Here is a 15,484-nt window from a genome sequence, read left to right as displayed (position 1 = left end):
TGCGCTCAGAGTATCCTGCCTTGGCGAATCACGCTGTTAAGACACTGATGCCCTTTGCAACCACTTACCTATGTGAGAGTGGATTCTTGGCAAATGATTTAAGACTGAGACTCTCTCCAATACCAGCATTGCATAGTTATGGTGCATCCTTTCAAGCACACCCTTCTCAGTAACCTGTGGTGAGTTATTCACAATTTTCGATTAACAAATAAGGTTTTATATGTAAGTTGGTTAAATAAAGAACAAAATTTGTGATTATTATTATAATATTATTATTTGTGCCCTGGTCCTATAAGAGCTCTTTGTCACTTCCCACGAGCTGAGTAGTGAGAAAAACTCACACTCATTCTCATGTTTAATAAATGTATTGTATAGTGTGTGTGTGGCAGGTTTACAATGATGACAAAAAACAACATTTGAGAGTGCGCTGACCCTGGTGCTAGAGGTGGTATGCAGCTGGAGGTTGAATGTTTGAAGAGGTAAGGGACTATAACATTTTGGGAACCACTGGTGTACCAGATCAATTGCAGTGGTATGAAAGGATAGGTCAATTCTATTAATTATATTTCTATGATTAAACGGACGCCCACCTTGTAGTCAAGAGCATGTGTCTCAACCAATGGGGCACATAAAAATAAATAAAAAACTCAGATTATGTAAAATAGCGTCTAAACGAAACATATGCGAATATTTCAAGTTTACACGTTTATAAATAATTGACGTAAAAGGTAAAAAATTACAATGTTTATTAATAAACGTGTTAATGATATTAAACTCAAACGTTTATATTTTCTAGTGATGAAGACGTGGATGTCTAAAGCTAGCGTGAGGTATGCAAAATGGGTCAACTTTGAGCACCTTTATCTAATTCAGGTCCAAAAGTCACTTTCTGACCACTTCTGGGAAGTTTCGTTTCAAACAAAAGGGGTGCTGTCAAAAAGTGATGGAATTCAAATGGATTTAACCATTGAAAAATAATATATGATATTTTGTTTACAGTAAAAAGGACACATGCATAACATTTAAATACGTATTTAACAGATACATGTGAGATACATTTTATGTGAGATATATTTATATATTTATGTTTAATTTTTATTTAATACGAGACGCTAAAAAATAAAAAATAAAAAGAGCTGTTTCCTGTTAGTGACGTCACGGCGGATCAACTTGGACAGGGAAGAAAACGCCACTACTGCGTAGTGCGCACAGGTGATTCAGTTGTCGGTGCCACCTTCTCGTGGTGGAAAACATGGGAAAACTCCAAGAATTCGACATAACTTTTAAAGACAATAAAGTTGTTTATAGTCCTGGAGAGTCACTTTCAGGCACTCTGAAAATCACAACCACCGAAGCTCTGCTATGTAAAGGTAGGGTTCTGGAAAACGTCACCATTTAACAATCATTGCTAACTTTCTTTCACCTGTCGTGAATTTGTCGTCTCCTCGGACAAGGAAGTAGCGTTAGTGTTCCACTGAAGCAAACAATGGTTATGCAATTGTGATTTGTGACGTTTTATTTACAGTATCCTACATTGTATCTTTGTATTTGTATTATTTTCAGGTGATGAACGTGTACAACTAACTTTAATGTGTAAAGAATTCAGGTAGACTGACTTGTATCATGTTCTTGGGAGGGCTTTTACTCGAACAGACACTTTCTTTAGATGTGTTTGAAGGAAAACAAAACCAAGGCGATAAGTCTCATTTGTTGTCAGGGAGGCAAATTGGACTCATTTTTGGGGTCTGTTGACTAACTTCATTTGTAATTTTACCATATCTAAAAAGTAAAACGATGCGAACAAGATTAGTCAAACTATTAACATTTATACCAATCATTTATTTGCAAGCATAGAAGGGGCAATGATCAACTCAAGCTGTGTGTGTGTGTGTGGTAGGATATAACATTGAATTGTTCAATGGGACAATATCTGTGTGCCTAATGAAAGGAAGGATCTCAAAGGGCTTTCCCTATATCAAATAGCTATTGACAGCTGGTGGTCACCCTCATCCCTATCACCTGTTATAGTAGAACAAAATAATTAATATATTCATCGAAATTGCACTGGGGGTGATCAAATATGTTTTGAGTTGGTCACACATTTATGTATGTATATATATATATATATATATATATATATATATATATATATATATATATATATATATATATATATATATTTCCACTGCTGTTTAGGCAGTAGGTGGAGTTAAAGAACAACCCCCAAAAAATATGTTCATGGTAAAACACATTTTAACATACATTTTCTCTGAACCTTATTGAACATGAGAACTAAATTGCCCTCTTAAAACACAGATGTTTTGTGTCATGGGTGTTTCGGCTCAATGTCTTGTGTTATAGCTCTGGTTTGTTTACATTCCAGGTCAGGAAAAACAGATCAGGCTGTAGCAGCTTGAGTCATGCATTTAGATATGGAATACAGTGTCACTGGCTGCTCTGTTTTTAACTGATGTCTTAAGAACTTCATAACCAATACTGCAGTAACTTGGGAAGGTTATCTGACCTGTTTTGAGGACTTCACATTTGATTTTCACAACCGGTGGTACTCAACAATGTCACATTTTTAGACTCTGTAAAGTGGATCTTTGTATTTATTATGGATCCCCATTGGCAGCAGCTACTCTTCATGGGGTCCAGCAAAATGTCAGTTTCTACAAATTTTAAACATTACAATACTACATTCACAGATTTCACAACACACTGTGTGCCCTCAGGCCCCTACTCTACCACATATCTACAGTACTAAATCCATGTGTAGGTATTAGGGTAGCATTCCAGAGGGACATCAGAGACTGCAACGTTCTTTGCTTCACGGAAACATGGCTCACTGGAGAGACGCTATCCGAGGCGGTGCAGCCAACGGGTTTCTCCACGCATCGCGCTGACAGAAACAAACATCTTTCTGGTAAGAAGAGTGGCGGGGGTGTATGCCTCATGACTAACGAGACATGGTGTGATGAAAGAATACAGGAACTCAAATCCTTCTGTTCACCTGATTTAGAATTCCTCACAATCAAATGTAGACCGCATTATCTACCAAGAGAATTCTCTTCGATTATAATCACAGCCGTATATATCCCCCCCCCCCCCCCCCCCCAAGCAGACACATCGATGGCTCTGAACGAACTTTATTTAACTCTTTGCAAACTGGAAATCATTTATCTGGAGGCTGCATTCATTGTAGCTGGGGATTTTAACAAGGCTAATCTGAAAACAAGACTCCCTAAATTTTATCAGCATATCGATTGCGCAACCAGGGGTGGTAAAACCTTGGATCATTGTTACTCTAACTTCCGCGACGCATATAAGGCCCTGCCCCGCCCCCCTTTCGGAAAAGCTGACCACGACTCCATTTTATTGATCCCTGCCTACAGACAGAAACTAAATCAAGAGGCTCCCACGCTGAGGTCTGTCCAACGCTGGTCCGACCAAGCTGACTCCACACTCCAAGACTGCTTCCATCACGTGGACTGGGATATGTTTCGTATTGCGTCAGATAACAATATTGACGAATACGCTGATTCGGTGTGCGAGTTCATTAGAACGTGCGTTGAAGATGTCGTTCCCATAGCAATGATGAAAACATTCCCTAACCAGAAACCGTGGATTGATGGCAGCATTCGCGTGAAACTGAAAGCGCGAACCACTGCTTTTAATCAGGGCAAGGTGTCTGGTAACATGACCGAATACAAACAGTGCAGCTATTCCCTCCGCAAGGCTATCAAACAAGCTAAGCGTCAGTACAGAGACAAAGTAGAATCTCAATTCAACGACTCAGACACAAGAGGCATGTGGCAGGGTCTACAGTCAATCACGGACTACAAGAAGAAATCCAGCCCAGTCACGGACCAGGATGTCTTGCTCCCAGGCAGACTAAATAACTTTTTTGCCCGCTTTGAGAACAATACAGTGCCACTGACACGGCCTGCAACGAAAACATGCGGTCTCAACTTCACTGCAGCCGAGGTGAGTAAGACATTTAAACGTGTTAACCCTCGCAAGGCTGCAGGCCCAGACGGCATCCCCAGCCGCGCCCTCAGAGCATGCACAGACCAGCTGGCCGGTGTGTTTACGGACATATTCAATCAATCCCTATACCAGTCTGCTGTTCCCACATGCTTCAAGAGGGCCACCATTGTTCCTGTTCCCAAGAAAGCTAAGGTAACTGAGCTAAACGACTACCGCCCCGTAGCACTCACTTCCGTCATCATGAAGTGCTTTGAGAGACTAGTCAAGGACCATATCACCTCCACCCTACCTGACACTCTAGACCCACTCCAATTTGCTTACCGCCCAAATAGGTCCACAGACGATGCAATCTCAACCACACTGCACACTGCCCTAACCCATCTGGACAAGAGGAATACCTATGTGAGAATGCTGTTCATCGACTACAGCTCGGCATTCAACACCATAGTACCCTCCAAGCTCGTCATCAAGCTCGAGACCCTGGGTCTCGACCCCGCCCTGTGCAACTGGGTACTGGACTTCCTGACGGGCCGCCCCCAGGTGGTGAGGGTAGGCAACATCTCCACCCCGCTGATCCTCAACACTGGGGCCCCACAAGGGTGCGTTCTGAGCCCTCTCCTGTACTCCCTGTTCACCCACGACTGCGTGGCCACGCACGCCTCCAACTCAATCATCAAGTTTGCGGACGACACAACAGTGGTAGGCTTGATTACCAACAACGACGAGACGGCCTACAGGGAGGAGGTGAGGGCCCTCGGAGTGTGGTGTCAGGAAAATAACCTCACACTCAACGTCAACAAAACTAAGGAGATGATTGTGGACTTCAGGAAACAGCAGAGGGAACACCCCCCTATCCACATCGATGGAACAGTAGTAGAGAGGGTAGCAAGTTTTAAGTTCCTCGGCATACACATCACAGACAAACTGAATTGGTCCACTCACACAGACAGCATCGTGAAGAAAGCGCAGCAGCGCCTCTTTAACCTCAGGAGGCTGAAGAAATTCGGCTTGTCACCAAAAGCACTCACAAACTTCTACAGATGCACAATCGAGAGCATCCTGGCGGGCTGTATCACCGCCTGGTACGGCAACTGCTCCGCCCTCAACCGTAAGGCTCTCCAGAGGGTAGTGAGGTCTGCACAACGCATCACCGGGGGCAAACTACCTGCCCTCCAGGACACCTACACCACCCGATGTTACAGGAAGGCCATAAAGATCATCAAGGACATCAACCACCCGAGCCACTGCCTGTTCACCCCGCTATCATCCAGAAGGCGAGGTCAGTACAGGTGCGTCAAAGCTGGGACCGAGAGACTGAAAAACAGCTTCTATCTCAAGGCCATCAGACTGTTAAACAGCCACCACTAACATTGAGTGGCTGCTGCCAACACACTGACATTGACACTGACTCAACTCCAGCCACTTTAATAATGGGAATTGATGGGAAATTATGTAAATATATCACTAGCCACTTTAAACAATGCTACCTTATATAATGTTACTTACCCTACATTATTCATCTCATATGCATACGTATATACTGTACTCTATATCATCGACTGCATCCTTATGTAATACATGTATCACTAGCCACTTTAACTATGCCACTTTGTTTACATACTCATCTCATATGTATATACTGTACTCAATACCATCTACTGTATCTTGCCTATGCTGCCCTGTACCATCACTCATTCATATATACTTATGTACATATTCTTTATCCCCTTACACTGTGTATAAGACTGTAGTTTTGGAATTGTTAGTTAGATTACTTGTTGGTTATTACTGCATTGTCGGAACTAGAAGCACAAGCATTTCGCTACACTCGCATTAACATCTGCTAACCATGTGTATGTGACAAATAAAATTTGATTTAGAGGTCGACCAATTATGATTTTTCAATACCGATTTATTGGAGGACCAAAAAAAGCTGACACCAATTAATCGGCCGATTTTATTATTACTTTTAAAATTTGTAATGACAATAACAACAATACTGAATAAACACTTATTTTAACTTAATATAATACATCAATCAAATCAATTTAGCCTCAAATAAATAATTAAACATGTTCAATTTGGTTTACATAATGCAAAAACAAAGTGTTGGGGAAGAAAGTAAAAGTGCAATATGTGCCATGTAAAAATGCTAACATTTAAGTTCCTTGCTCAGAACATGAGAACATTTGATAGCTGGTGGTTCCTTTTAACATGAGTCTTCACTATTCCCAGGTAAGAAGGTTGAGGTTATTGGAATTATAGGACTATTTCTCTCTCTACCATTTGTATTTCATATACCTTTGACTATTGGATATTCTTATAGGCACATTAGTATTGCCAGTGTAACAGTATAGCTTCCGTCCCTCTCCTCGCCCCTACCTGGGCTCGAACCAGGAACACATCGACAACAGCCACCCTCGAAGCATTGTTACCCATCGCCGCAGAGCAAGGGGAACAACTACTCCAAGTCTTAGAGCGAGTGACGTTTGAAACGCTAGCCATTTCACATCGGTTACACCAGCCTAATCTCGGGAGTTGATAGGCTTGAAGTGATAAACAGCGCAATGCTTAATGCATTGCGAAGAGCTGTTGGTAAACACAAAGTGCTGTTTGAATGAATGCTCACGAGCCTGCTGCTGCCTACCACCACTCAGTCAGACTGCTCTATCAAATCATATAATTAAGTCTAACATAACACACAGAAATGCAAGCCTTAGTTTCCAGATTTGACCATATTAATGACCTATCATTTCAAAAATAAAATGTTTATTCTTTCAGTGAAATATTTTATCTAACGGGTGGCATCTATAAGTCTAAATACTCCTGTTACATTGCACAACCTTCAATGTTATGTCATAATTATGTACAATTATGGCAAATTAGTTCGCAATGAGCCAGGAGGCCCAAACTGTTGCATATACCCTGACTCTGCGTGCAATGAATGCAAGAGAAGTGACACAATTTCCCTAGTTTAATATTGCCTGCTAACATGAATTTCTTAACTAAATATGCAGGTTTAAAAATATATACTTCTGTGTATTGATTTTAAGAAAGGCGTTGATGTATATGGTTAGGTACACATTGGTGCAACGACTGTGTGCTTATTTCACAAATGCACTTGTTAAATCACCCGTTTTGATGAAGTAGACTATGATTCAATGATAAATTAACAGGCACCGCATCGATTATATGCAACGCAGGACAAGCTAGATAAACTAGTAATATCATCAACCATGTGTAGTTAACTAGTGATTTATGTTAAGATTGATTGTTTTTTATAAGATACGTTTAATGCTAGCTAGCACCTTACCTTGGCTCCTTGCTGCACTCGCATAACAGGTAGTCAGCCTGCAACGCAGTCTCCTCGTGAAGTGCAATGTAATCGGCCATGATTGGTGTCATAACATTGAAAATGCCGATTACTGATTGTTATGAGAACTTGAAATCGGCCCTAATTAATTGTCCATTCCGATTAATTGGTCGACCTCTAGTATGTATAGTGCTGATGTTATCGTGTGTGTATGCATGTATGTTCCAATGTTTGTGTTGCTTCACAGTCCCTGCTATTCCATAAGGTGTGTTTTTTTTAAAATCTGTTTTTTAAATCTAATTTAACTGCTTGCGTCAGTTACTTGATGTGGAATAGAGTTCCATGGAGTCATGGCTCTATGTAGTACTGTGTGCCTCCCGTAGTCTGTTCTGGACTTGGACTGTGAATAGGCCTCTTGTGGCATGTCTTGTGGGGTATGCATTGGTGTCCGAGCTGTGTGCCAGTAGTTTATTAAACAGATAGCTCGGTGCATTCAACATGTCAATACCTCTCATAAATAAAAGTAGTGATGAAGTCAATCTCTCCTCCACGTTCAGCCAGGAGAGATTGACATGCATATTATTAATATTAACTCTCTGTGCACACCCAAGGGCCAGCCATGCTCCCTGTTCTGAGCCAATTGCAATTTTTCTAAGTCATTTTTTGTGGTACTTGACCACACGACTGAACAGTAGTCGATGTGTGACAAAACTAGGGTCTGTAGGACCTGCCTTCTTGATAAGAAGTGTTATTAAGTGTTGTTAAGAAGGCAGCACATTGATTTATTATAGACGGACTTCTCCCCGTCTCAGCTACTACTGCATCAATGTTTTGACCGTGACAGTTTGCAGTCTAGTGTTACTCCAAACAGTTTAGTCATCTCAACTCGCTCAATTTCCACATGATTTAGTTGAGGTTTAGTGACTGTTTTGTTCCCAATGCAATGCTTTTAGTTTTTGAAATATTTAGGGCTAGCTTATGCCACCCACCTTGAAACTAACTGCAGCTATTTTTTTTGAGAGTTGCAGTCATTTCAGTAGTAGTAGCTGACATGTATAGTGTTTCGTCATCCGCATACATAGACACTCTGGCTTTACTCAGTCAGTGGCATGTCGTTAGTAAAAATGTTCAAATTCCTGATTCTAACTGGATTATATTTGATAGGCTTCCATTAAAGAACACCCTCTGTGTTCTGTTAGACAAGTAACTCGTTATCCACATTATAGAAGGGGGTGTAAAGCCATAACACAAGTTTTTCCAGCAGCAGACTATGATCAATAATGTGAAAAGCTGCACTGAAGTATAACAAGACAGCCCCCACAATCATCAACATGCTCTTAACAAGTATAATTGTTTTAATGTTATTAAATTGTCGTTATGGGAAGTTAAAATTAAACTTAACTTGTATAATTTAGCTGAATATCAGAGTACTGAACTTTATACTTCCACGGGGGTTTTTGATTAGTTTTTACTTGGCTGTCCTTCTCCAGGACTGTGTGTTATTGGGCTCCATCCAGAATTATGATTGATTGAACTATTAATTAATGTGGGTCATAACCCACTACTGGCCAAGAGCTGTTTCCAATCCCCTCTAGGACTCCCATTTAGCACCCTTTAATTGATGTGCTCATTTTATTTGTTTATTTAACTAGGCAAGTCAGTTAAGAAAAAAATATTATTTACAATGACGACCTAGGAACAATGGGTTAACTGCCTTGTTCAGGGGCAGAATGACAGACTTTAACCTTGTCAGCTTAGGGATTCAATCTAGCAACCTTTCGGTTACTGACCCAGCACTCTAACCACTAGGCTACCTACCACCCTATTGGCTTGTGTGACTTTGGTGTGTTTTGAGTTTCACTGCCAGGTATGTGACTTACATAAGAAAACAGACTGTTCAAGTGTGTTGCTTTGCGTCACGCCAGAAACTGTTTTGTCTGTTTGACTTGTCTTTGTTTTAGGATCCCTCGTTATTTGAGTTTGGTTTTTACGAATATGTTCTGTGTGACATGTTACGTGTTTGCAGGAAAATTTCCCTCAATGTAAACTCTCCTCAAATGCCTGTGAATAATTGATTGCTGTGGTCTGCATCTGCCAAACAAATGGCAGATACAAACATTCTAGGGACCTTAAGTTCTCTTCTTTTGAAGTTAATAGTTCTGTGTATTATCCCTGCAGATATCAAAGTGAATTGCCAAGGCTTCTGTGGTGTCACCAGCAAGAGCAATGACACAGCCTGGATGGTGGAAGAGCAGTACTTCAGCAGCACGCTCTCTGTGGCAGATAAAGGTGCTGTCAACTGGTTCATTACCTGCTCACGTTTACAGTTATAGGCCACATTCACCTCCCTTTTCCACTTCTTACTGACACTTCAGTTATGGTGTAACTGTTTCCTTTGAAATGACACGTACACACCTTCCAGTCAGTCTTTGTTTTTGTAATGATTTTCTTTTATCACCTACATATGCAAGAAGGATGAGGTAAACAAACATTGAATCCCTATTCTGAGAGCTTCCCCTTCTACCCTGAAAGTTGAATGTGATTCATAGAACAGGAACAACAGACATTGTTAATGGACAGAATGTTTTCCAGACAGCTGATCTGGTGCTTATCTTTCTTCCTGTCTCCAAGGAACCCTGAAACCGGGAGATCACAGTTTTCCGTTCAAGTTTCTCATTCCAGGTAAGGCCGCTGAGTGATGAAGCTTTGCAGACCTATGCACCACATCCTTTAAAATATATGGGTTTTCCTCATGTTTTATAATCGGACATGCCCTGGCATGTGAGTAGATACTTTAGTTTTGACATGGCTCGTTATCAGCAGAAGTAATATGAGGAATGTAGTACAGTTCCTGAATCTCTACATTAATGATTGAGGATGTGGATTACCATAGGGACCGTTGACATGTGTCTAGAATGGAAATGGCGCTACAAATGACTGCACATTGGCAGAGTAATTGATGTGAGCCTCTAAAATAACTTACTCGTGGCCATGAGGTTGAGGTAACAATTTATGTTAAGGTAGCGGAAGACACATTTCAGTTGAATGCATTGTTGTACAACTGACTAAGTATCTCCCTTTCCCTTATAGAAGGGCTATAAGTAGTTCATAAATGTTTCATTATTAGCGCATACATACATGCAGTACCAGTCAAAAGTTTGTACACACCTACTCATTCAAGGGTTTTTCTTTTGACTATTTTCTACATTGTAGAATAATAGTGAAGACATCAACTATGAAATAACACATATGGATTCATGTAGTAACCAAAAAAGTGCTAAACAAAAAAAAATATATATATTTTAGTTTCTTCAAAGTAGCCACCTTTTGCCTTGATGACAGATTTACACACTCTTGGCATTCTGTCAACCAGCTTCACCTGGAATGCTTTTCCAACAGTCTGGAAGGAGTTCCCATGTATGCTGAGCTCTTGTTGTCTGCTTTTCCTTCACTCTGCGGTCCAACTCATTCCAAACCATCTCAATTGGGTTGAGGTTGGGTGATTGTGGAGGCCAGGTCATCTGATGCAGCGCTCCTTCACTCCTTCTTGGTCAAATAGCCCTTATACAGCCTGGAGGTGTGTTGGTTTATTGTCTTGTTGAAAAACAAATGATAGTCCCACTAAGCACAAACCAGATGGGATGACATATTGTTGCAGAATGCTGTGGTAGCCATGCTGGTTAAGTGTGTCTTGAATTGTAAATAAATCACTGACAGTGTCACCAGCAAAGCACCATCACACCACCTTGCTTCATGGTGGAAACCACATTTGGAGCTCATCTGTTCACCTACTCTGTCTCTCAAAGACACGGCGGTTGAAACCAAAAATCTCAAATTTGGACTCAACAGACCAAAGGACAGATTTCCACCTGTCTAATGTCCATTGCTCGTGTTTCTTGGCCTAAGCAAGTTTCTTCTTATTGGTGTCCTTTAGTAGTGGTTTCTTTGCAGCAATTTGTCAAATTTGTCAATTTGTCTGTTACTTGAACTCTGAAGCATTTATGTGGGCTGGTAACTCTAATGAATTTATCCTCTGCAGCAGAGGTAACTCTGGGTCTTCCTTTCCTGTAGTGGTCCTCATGGGAGCCAGTTTCATCATAGTGCTTGATGTTTTTTGCTACTGCACTTGAAGAAACGTTGAAGTTCTTAATTTTCCGTATTGACTGACCTTCATGTGTTAAAGTAATGATGGACTGTCGTTTCTCTTTGCTTATTTGAGCTGGTCTTGCCATAATATGGACTTAGCCCTATTTGGTAAAATACTATCTTCTATATACCACCCCTACCTTGTCACAACACAACTGATTGGCTCAAACACATGAAATGTACTTTAACAAGGCACACCTGTTAATTGAAATGCATTCCTCATGAAGCTGGTTGAGAGAATGCCAAGAGTGTGCGAAGCTGTCATCAAGGCAAAGGGGTTGCTAGTTTGAAGAATCTCAAATATATTTGTTTAACAACTTTTTTGTTTGTTTACTGCATGATTCCATATGTGTTATTTAATAGTTTTGATGTCTTCACTATTATTCTACAATGTAGAATATAATAAAAATAAAGAATCCCTTGAATGAGTAGGTGTCCAAACTTTGACTGGTTGTATGTCTGTTAAAAAAAATAATTATGTAATGAACCATTTTAATGCGTTTGTTGAGATTGTGCCCTTGTCATTAGCTCATTAGCCTCCTTTTCCCCTTGTTGACTAGTATGGTAGGGACTGAGAGCATTGATACCCTGAGATGTGTTAGCTGAACTGCTTAGTTCCCAATTTCATCTGCTGTTTCAAGCCACCTGTTATCTTTGTTATACTATCCTCTGTACTAGTATGACCGTGGCTTCCTCGCTTATGTTTTGTCTCTGGTCATTCATACTAACAATCTGGTATGGCCTACTTCTCTTTTTTTGTTTCAAAGTATGACTCTTGATTATTGGACCGTTACACTTTGCATGCTAAGGAAATGAATCCGATAGATCATTAATAGAACTATATCACATTCTGCCTTATCTATGCAATAGCTCACAGGTAGAGGAGCCCTATGATCACATAAACCCTCCGCTCATTACTTATTGTTAAGATCTGTCAGACTGACCGACAGACTGCCTGTCCAGTTGAGAAGGGATTCACTTTCCCTCTGACAAAGTTATCTTTCATAACAATGTAGGTGATCCATACCACAGAAACCCAAACCAACCTAACTGGTCCTCAACTGTCCATTCTGATTTGAAACTTGCATCTGCTGTTCAATGTACACCGTCTTTTAATTGTAAAACAATTAGATACAGTCCATTTGTGTTGCCACTATTTTTGCCTATTCTTGCCACCATGAAAAGACATCCTGTGCTAAATAACTACTCCTTCCATTCCCATATAGCCTCTGTTCCCACATCCTTTGAAGGAAACTATGGAAAAGTTATGTACAGAGTGAGGGCTTTCATTGACACTCCTCGCTTCTCTAAGGACTATAAGGTGGAGAAGCCTTTCTACCTGCTGAGTCTCCTCAACCTCAATGATGTACCTGACATCCATGTGAGAGCTCCCTGGCTGATTTTGATACCTTTTCACTTTATCAGAGATATCCAAACCTCAGACACTGGAGATTGGTGAATCTGGTCTTAACTTTATATTTCCCACCTGTTTCCAGGGACGTAGTTCATCTTCCATTACTAAGAAGTTCACCTACCTGCTGGGGGTAAAGACAGGAACTGTGGTGCTGAAGGCCCATAGTGACATGAAGGGCTACACGCCTGGTCAGGTCATCCAACTGACCACAGAGCTCCACAACCAGTCTGGGAAAACCACAGGGACTGTGGTAGCCTGTCTCATTCAGGTATAGAGTACTGACCTAGTCTTCAGTGCTTGAAATAAAGCAAGGCTAAGGGAAGTGTTTCAACAACGTGTGGTTGTGTTAATGACACTATAAAGCTGCAATGGGGTAATTCTTGTCTCAGGTGAGATAAAAAAGGGATTGCTTTATTTTAGTCACTCAAACATTATCTACCCTATTTCTGTGTGCTCATCTCCAACAGAAAGTAACTTACCAGACAAAGAAGCCTACCATTGACTTGAGGACTTTAGTGCAGGTGGAGGGTGCTGGGGTGAAGGCTGGCAAACAAGCTGAGTGGAAGGAGAAGATTATTGTACCTCCTCTGCCCCAGTCATCTCTGGCTGACTGTGGTCTAATAAACATGGAATACTTTATTCAAGTAAGCAACTTTTCTCTTCATGATAACATTCCTCTACAGTGAAACCCTTTTTCTCTACAGTTTAGCTCCCATGTTTTGATAATACCTTCTCCTCTTTACTCCCTGGTACTTTAGATCTCCTTGAAATCTCCAGAGGCTTCGTTTTTGTTGCCCATCCACATTGGAAACATCTCAGTGGATACCACGTCAGCACGACCCTCCAGACCCCCTCCTCCAACCACCGATCCTTCTCGCTCCTCCGCAAACCCTACCAAGCTAGAAAATAGCAGACGCTCTGAGCCGTCCTCCCAAGACAAAGAAACTCCTACTACCCCTTGCCCTTCCCCCCACCCAGCCCCAAAACCTGTTCCCAGAATCAGAGTCTCCACTTCCTCCCCTGCCTCCCCCAGTGCCCCTCCAGCTGAGATGGACTATCTGGTCATGGGCGCTAAGGGGCAGGTGACCGAGGCCCTCCCAACTGAGAGCCACTCCCAGCTTGGTTTCTTGAGTTCTCAGGCCACTGTCTCCCCCAGTGCCTTCAGCTATGCCCCAGGCCTCACCTTCTCCCAGAACCAGTCCCAGAGTGACGCCAAAAACCCAACGGGACCTTTGTTCTGTGTGTCCACAGGTGCCACCATCCCATTCTTCTCTGAGGGCAGTACCAACCCCAAGCCTACCCTCTACCCACTCCTGCCTCCTGAGTACAGCACCTCAACACTCCCACATGGTCAGTCTTACACTCCTGTAGTGACTGGCGGTGCTAATGCTATTTACTTTTTACTCAGTTATCTTATTGCACAGTTTGATATTTAGTATTTGGGTAAGGTGTTTCTATTATTGTCATCTCAATGTATCAGTTGTGGCAGGTTTGAGAGTCTTGGCTAATATCCATTATGAAGGAGTCTAATTGCCACACCTTAGACAGTTATGTCTTTGCTTTGTAAGTTTTGCTGTGACCTCATGTAGTTAGGTGGGTCTTGTGTAATAATGTCTTTGTCTGCTAACTAATATCCGCTGTCCTCTGTTACAGAGGCTCCTCCCAGCTATGTCGAGAGCTGTAGCAGCAACACATAAAACAACGTCATGACACAGGAGAGACTGCTGGCAACACTGAACATGACAACCAACCTCCCTTCTACTCGATCATGCTTCCAGATAGATCTCTTAAGTACGTCAGCCCAGGTTAAGCAACACCTTTTTTATGATTACTGATTGCTTTCACACATTGTTTGCGCTTTCAGGACAGTAATGTTTTTACATAAACAATTTTTATAGCTGGAGACACATTTTCAAAGTTAAGTCAGGGTAGAATTAGTTAAGAATATGTTGAAATTGTATTTTTTTTACTAGGCAAGTCAGTTAAGAACAAATTCTTATTTACAATGACGGCCTACCCCGGCCAAACCCGGACGAAGCTGGGCCAATTGTGCGCCGCCCTATGGGACTCCCAATCACGGCCGGTTATGATACAGTCTAGAATCGAACCAGGGTGTCTAGTGAGGTTCTAGCACTGAGATGCAGTGCTTTAGACCGCTGTGCCACTCGGGAGCCAAAACACCTATGATTGAAACAAGTGAAGATCCATGAAGCCCACTAGCAACTGCCCAGGCTATGTTTTATGTAACCTGTATGTTTATTTATTGTTTTCACTAAACTGTCTATTCATAGACAATTCACTATGTTCTATATCCAAATAATGTTTTATGCATAGGAAATACAGTGCCTTGATACTCTACAATGCACAACCTAATAAAATTGTGTTGTATGTTTAGCCATTTTTGTTTTGCTTTGTTTACTATGCCAGGGTAATTGTACATCTCTAGTTTTAGGCCCATTTATCAGTTGTAAACATGAAGGGTCTTGCACTCCAATATAGATGTCTGCTCGACAGGGATTCTTGCAAGTCGGTACAATTCTTGTCTGACAGGGAAACTTTATTTTTATAATTGCACTTTTTAAAGCATAATCATATTTAGTGGAATTGTAAGGTAAAGCTGT

At 41.3% G+C, this 15,484-nt stretch overlaps 1 protein-coding gene across 1 annotated transcript; it reads left to right on the top strand.

Annotated features, from left to right (window-relative positions):
* Positions 1–1,151: 1,151 nt before the first annotated feature.
* LOC110525475 (arrestin domain-containing protein 1) lies at positions 1,152–15,261 on the top strand. The gene is made up of 8 exons (XM_021605607.2): positions 1,152–1,370; positions 9,482–9,592; positions 9,935–9,985; positions 12,676–12,830; positions 12,946–13,131; positions 13,331–13,507; positions 13,622–14,213; positions 14,517–15,261. Exons 1-8 carry the CDS (start codon positions 1,253–1,255, stop codon positions 14,558–14,560), a joined length of 1,434 nt encoding a protein of 477 aa, XP_021461282.2. The 5' UTR covers positions 1,152–1,252; the 3' UTR covers positions 14,561–15,261.
* Positions 15,262–15,484: the final 223 nt, after the last annotated feature.

The sequence above is a fragment of the Oncorhynchus mykiss genome, chromosome 6 (genome assembly GCF_013265735.2).
Source record: "Oncorhynchus mykiss isolate Arlee chromosome 6, USDA_OmykA_1.1, whole genome shotgun sequence".
NCBI classification, from domain to species: Eukaryota; Metazoa; Chordata; class Actinopteri; order Salmoniformes; family Salmonidae; genus Oncorhynchus; species Oncorhynchus mykiss.
This window is presented reverse-complemented; position numbering and strand designations above follow the sequence as displayed.

Excerpts from the sequence above, each read along its gene's own strand:
- LOC110525475 (XM_021605607.2), top strand. The coding sequence starts at position 1,253 with ATGGGAAAACTCCAAGAATTCGACATAACTTTTAAAGACAATAAAGTT. Across the intron at positions 12,831-12,945 it reads ATGATGTACCTGACATCCAT|GGACGTAGTTCATCTTCCAT; the intron begins GTGAGAGCTCCC and ends ACCTGTTTCCAG. Across the intron at positions 14,214-14,516 it reads CACCTCAACACTCCCACATG|AGGCTCCTCCCAGCTATGTC; the intron begins GTCAGTCTTACA and ends CCTCTGTTACAG.